We start from the raw sequence: 5,719 nt of genomic DNA, 5'->3' as shown, positions 1-5,719 counted from the left end.
CTAAAAGAAGTAACTAAAATGAGCAAAACTGCAGCTAAAGGCTAAAATAATTAACTAAAATGAGCAAAACTGCAGCTAAAGGCTAAAAGAAGTAACTCAAATGAGCAAAACTGCAGCTAAAGGCTAAAGTAATTAACTAAAATGAGCAAAACTGCAGCTAATGATTAAAAGAAATAACTAAAATAAGCAAAATTGCAGCTAAAGGCTAAAATAATTAACTAAAATGAGCAAAACTGCAGCTAAAGGTTATAAGAAATAACTCAAATGAGCAAAACTGCAGCTAATGATTAAAAGAATTAACTAAAATAAGCAAAATTGCAGCTAAAGGCTAAAAGAAGTAACTAAAATGAGCAAAACTGCAGCTAAAGGTTAAAAGAAGTAAAATGAGTGGAAACTTGCTAAATAAATGCTAGTTATTGTAAAACTGAAGTAGTAAAACCTGATAAAGCTAAACTTAGCAAAACAGTGGCTGAAATTAGCTAAACTGGAGCTAAGTCTAAGTTTATTGTTGGATGTCACTGGGACCCAGTGTACATAATCTGGTTCCACCACATGTACCACATGAGCTGTGTATGACAAATAAATCTCTGACTCTGAAATTGTTTAACTAGAAGCTAAAAGTCACAAAATGCTAACTAGAAGCTAAAAGTAGCTCAATAGGGATAAAACAGTGTAGTTAGCTGAAGCATAGTTTAAACTGATTTCTAGATCTTCATGTAATATAAAGAAAATATTTGTATATAAAGTTAAATATTTTGAAAAGTATAAAAGTAACAAAAACCCAAAGTCTTTTCATCCATCTTCTGAATGAGCCGAACGTTTTTAACACGTGCACGACTAAAATAGCACGAGGTATGCAGCAGCAGTAGTTATAAAAACGTGCAGAGAATGAAACACGGTAAAATATGAACGCTGACTCAGCGTTTCCACAGAAACGCTGAGTCAGCGTTTCCACAGAAACGGTGAGTCAGCGTTTCCACAGAAACGGTGAGTCAGAGCCTCGGGGGTTCTCGGGGTTTGTCACAGAAATAAAAAGTTAAAGCCGACACACCTGGTGCGTTAACGTCCGACTAATGGTTTAATTTGAGTATTTAAGTTTCAGTCCTGAAGAAGTCGTCCTGCTTCGACTCAAACGGGTCCTCCTCCAATCAGGTCTGAGGATTCTGGACTTCCTGAAGCAGCTTAACAAAACCCAAACCTGACCCGGTTGGGTTTTATCTGGAGCTTTAGCTGTTGTTTTCAAACGAACCACCTGTCGGCAGCCAGGTGAACAGGTGTGGTGTCAGAGCTGAGTCCATGCCATGGGTCTCACTTTAGACCCGTCGGACCCGGCTGGGTCAGAGCCCAGGTTGACCACCTGCTAACAGAACCTCATTAAGACCAGGTCCAGAGTCCCAGGACCTGGGCTAACGTGCCGCAGCTCGCTGGTCTTCCCCCTTTATTAAACGTCAAGTCTCCCATTAGTCGGTTATTTGGTTAAAAATATCCACACCACCGGATCAGAACCACATGGTCCGAATAAAAACTACTTTAAACAGTCTTAAAGTTTAAAAATAAAGAAATAACCGTTTAAAGGGATAGTTCAGATCTTTTGAAGCCCTCTTAAATGCTCAGCTCTTTTAGCAGTTATCAAAATGCTCGGCTCATTCAGGAGGTGGCTGCTGCGACTTCTTGCTTTTGTAACTTTTGTACTTTTTAAAATATTTAAATTTAAAATAATATTCCTCACAGAAAACACTTGGATCTCTTAAGCATGAACCTAGAAGGAGCAGAACAGAAGCTAAAAATAAAGTTAGCAAAACAATAGCTGAAATTACAACTGTGACCCTAAATTTAAATTGAGCAAAATGGTAGCTAAAAGCTAAAAGCTAAAAAAAAAAAAAAATTAGAAAAACAGCACAAGTGCACAAAAAATATATATACTTTAAGTTTTAGCTAGTGTTTATGCTACTTCCAACTTTCAACCAGCTTTTCACTCATTTAAGCTTTTACCTAACCTTTTGCTATTAGCTAGCCTTTGGCTTATTTTAGCTTGTGGGCTAGCCTTTTGACTTTTGGAGTTTATGTAGCCTTTGGCTACTTCTAGCGTTTGTCCAGCTTTTTGTTACTTTTAGGTTTAAGCTAGCCTTTTGTTACTTCAAGCTTTTAGCTAATAAATTGCTACTTTTAGCTTTTGACACCCTTTTATGACTTTTAGCTTATAGCTAGCATTTTACTATATTTAGCTTTGTACCGAACTTTCTGCTACTACTAGCTTTTGGCCAGCTATTCACTAGTTTTAGCTTTAACTAACCTTTTGTTACTTTCAGCTAGCATTTCAGTGCTTTTAGCTTTTGGCCATTCTTTGGCTACTACTCTGTTGTTTTTCTTTTAACTTTGGTTCTGTTTGTTTTAGCTTTAACAACTTTGTTTTAGCTGCTTCATTCAATTATTCGATTTCATCATCGTCCTTCTGCATTCATCAGCTACACTCACGAAGTTCAGTTACTCTAGATAACAGTCAGTGTCTTACCTGTTGAAGATGACTCTTTGAAAAACGTCAATTTAAAGAAATCTTTTATTTCAGACCGGACTGATGAGCTAATGGCTAGTCAGAATGCAGCCAACACTAAAGTAAACACGTATTTTTAAAAAACGACTCCAATCTTAAACTGTTTATTGTTGCCCATGGGCAATAATTGTTTTCTGTTAGCAAAATATCTCTTGACCTTCTGGATGGATTTTGGTGAAAATGGTTATCGTACATCGAGTCCATTCAAGATGGCCGTCGCAGCCGTTTCACATCAGCAAACAGAAACACGGCTCTAACTCTGTCGTTTTTACAGGTAATGAGCTAAAGTTTTGTGTGGTAGTAGCTGAGAGTCACCTGAAACACAGTCAGAGAGCTGAATTAATGACCAGGTCTTGTGACAATGCACCGCAGTTTTTATTCAAGTATTGACCAAATTTGACATTTTTCTTTCACAACTTCAGCTGAACTGATCAGATTTAAAATAATTTGAATCTGGTCAGCTTGTCCTGATCTGATGTTTCTTGTGGCGTCCGTCTCTAAAGTTTGTATATTTACTTTATTTTCCTTCTTGTCTAAACGTTCCCCTCCTGCCGTGACGTCCACCATGTTGGATCCAGTGAAGTTTCTGAGTCGGTTTAATCTGCCTCACGTTCATGAAATTAGATTCCTGGAGGTTAAATGAAGCTCGCTGCTTTGACTGATAGAAGGTGAAGCTTTCAGTCCTCACCATCTGATAAAACGCTCATTTAGCTCTTTTAAAGGCTTCGTGGGTAAAGGTGGGGGATTTTCGGCTGTTTAATATTTTATAAATTGTTCTCCTGCAGGTTCTGACTCCGGAGGAGCTGATTAAAGCCCAGAGAGCCGTTGCTTTCGGCTGCATCAAATATGCCGACCTTTCACACAACCGCATCAACGACTACGTCTTCTCCTTCGACAAAATGCTGGACGACCGGGGCAACACGGCGGCGTATCTCCTCTACGCCTTCACCCGCATCAGGTGACGGCCGTTGTTTCCCAGAAGCATCGTTTCCTGTTATTTGTGTACAGACTACGTACGTTCACGTTACAGGTTTTTATAGTACAGTTGGATGAATGGATGGTTGGATGGATGAATGGGTGGATGGTTGGTTGGATGGTGTGTGAACACTAAGCTGTTGGTCTGAATGGTGGACGTTGGTTGGATGAAAAGTTGGATGGCTGGTTGAATGAACAGTTTTTAGGATGGTTGAACAGTTGGATAGTTTTGTGAGTCAGCACTCAGCTGTTGGTCAAAACAGTTGGGTGGATGGATGAATTGATGGTCGGATGGATGAACGGTTGGGTTTTTGGATGGATGGATGGTTGGTTGGATGAACAGTTGGATGTTTGGTTGAATGAACAGTTGGATGGATGGATGAATGGTTGTATGGATGAACAGTTGGATGTTTGGATGAATGAACAGTTGGATGGATGAACAATTTGATGGTTGGATGGATGAACAGTTGGATGGTTGGATGGATGAACAATTGGATGGTTGGATGGGTGGTTGGTTGAATGGTGTGCATGAACACTCAGCTGTTTGTCTGAATGGTTGGATGGATGGTTTGTTGGATGAGCAGTTGGATGGAAAGTTGGATGGAAAGTTGGATGAGAGGTTGGATGGTGTGTGTGAACACTCGGCTGTTTGTCTGAATGGTTGGATGGTTGGTTGGATGGTGTGTGTGAACACTCTGCTGTTTGTCTGAATGGTTGGATGGATGTTTTGTTGGATGAGCAGTTGGATGGATGTTTTGTTGGATGAGCAGTTGGTTGGATGGTTGGTTGGATGGTGTGTGAACACAGTTTGTCAAAAATTAAAACCTTTTTTTTCGTATATTGTCTGAGTTGGAACAAACCGAACGTGGTCTTCGTTGTTTTCATGATTAATTAATTAATTTATTTATTTGTTTATTAATGAAACTTGTTTTGTTTAAACATCAAAGAGAAAAAACCTCAGAATGGAAACTGAAAACTTGTTTCAGGTTTTTGTAGAAACTTAAAGTGAGAAGGAGCCGTTTGGATCCAGAACCTCCAGATGGAGGTGAGATGAGCTCCTGGTTCTGACCGGTGGTTTGGAACTGGACTGGGTTTGTCCTGGATCATTTTAGGCCCGTCTCTTGGAGGCACCTGATTAGCTCGGACCCTCCAGTCCCGGTGTTGGCTGCTGACCCGGTCCGGCCTGGTTCAGGTTTAGAAGCAGCTCTCGTCAGGTCCGGTCCACCACCATGAAAAGTTAAAAAAGTTGAACCTGAACTTCTCTCAGCTCCGGGGCCGAGTGGAGGATCAGTGCGGTGGTGTCGAGCGGGTTCCCTCTCTGAGTCGTGGGGTCTTTGATTCTGAGATTAAAGTCATAATCCGATGGATTCCTGACGTTAATCTCAGAATTCTGACTTTTTTCTTCTGAATTAAAAAACAAAATAACTGTTGCATCATGACCCTCACCCTCTTCTGTCGAGTTGTCTAATGAAATTTACTGACACAAATCTGTTCAGCGGGCCATGAGATATTTTGCTAACAGATGTACGCTTATGCAAAAAGGTAATGTGATGGTCCAGCTTTTATTGTGGCGAGCGGTGATCCAGCTTTTATTGTGGCGAGCGGTGACCAAACCTGGACGTCTAAAACCAGAACGTAGATCTGAGCTACGTAGAACCAGACTGAGTGAACGATGGAGCAGAGGACTAACGTGTGGCGTCTGGTCTCCGTCAGGTCCATCGCCCGTCTGGCCAGCCTCGACGAGTCCGCGCTGAAGACGGCGGCGAAGACCACGGAGATCCTTCTGGACCACGAGAAGGAGTGGAAGCTGGGGAGATGCATCCTGCGCTTCCCCGAGATCCTGCAGAAGATCCTGGACGACCTGCTGCTGCACACGCTGTGCGACTACCTGTACGAGCTCGCCACCACCTTCACGGAGTTCTACGACAGCTGCTACTGCGTGGAGAAGGACCGGCAGACAGGTGAGACCCCCCCCCCCCCACACACACACACACGTATGATCCACTGGGTGCTCCGCTGCAGACGAGGTCCACTCAGTGACTGACAGGAGCCCAGACCATCAGCCCTCCAGCCTCCACCACCGTGCTGACAGCTGGGAGGAGCTGCTGACTCATGGGATGTTCCCAACATGCTGCAGTGCATTGTGGGTAAACATCTGTACTTGGGTCTTTTGTGCTTCATTCAGATCAAATG

General features: G+C 42.1%; 1 protein-coding gene across 1 annotated transcript in view; it reads left to right on the top strand.

Moving 5' to 3' along the window:
- Positions 1–5,487, top strand: part of rars1 (arginyl-tRNA synthetase 1) — a gene marked incomplete at its 3' end in the record, with an annotated part of 26,332 nt that extends 20,845 nt beyond the window's left edge. The window contains 2 exon segments of the mRNA XM_037687771.1: positions 3,337–3,509; positions 5,240–5,487. Of these exon segments, the coding sequence (XP_037543699.1) occupies positions 3,337–3,509; positions 5,240–5,487 (421 nt within the window).
- Between the last annotated feature and the right edge of the window lie 232 nt (positions 5,488–5,719).

The sequence above is a fragment of the Nematolebias whitei genome, chromosome 14 (assembly GCF_014905685.2).
Source record: "Nematolebias whitei isolate Nwh7 chromosome 14, NemWhi1, whole genome shotgun sequence".
NCBI classification, from domain to species: Eukaryota; Metazoa; Chordata; class Actinopteri; order Cyprinodontiformes; family Rivulidae; genus Nematolebias; species Nematolebias whitei.
Note: the sequence above shows the minus strand (reverse complement) of the source record. Positions and strands in the feature narration are given on the sequence as shown.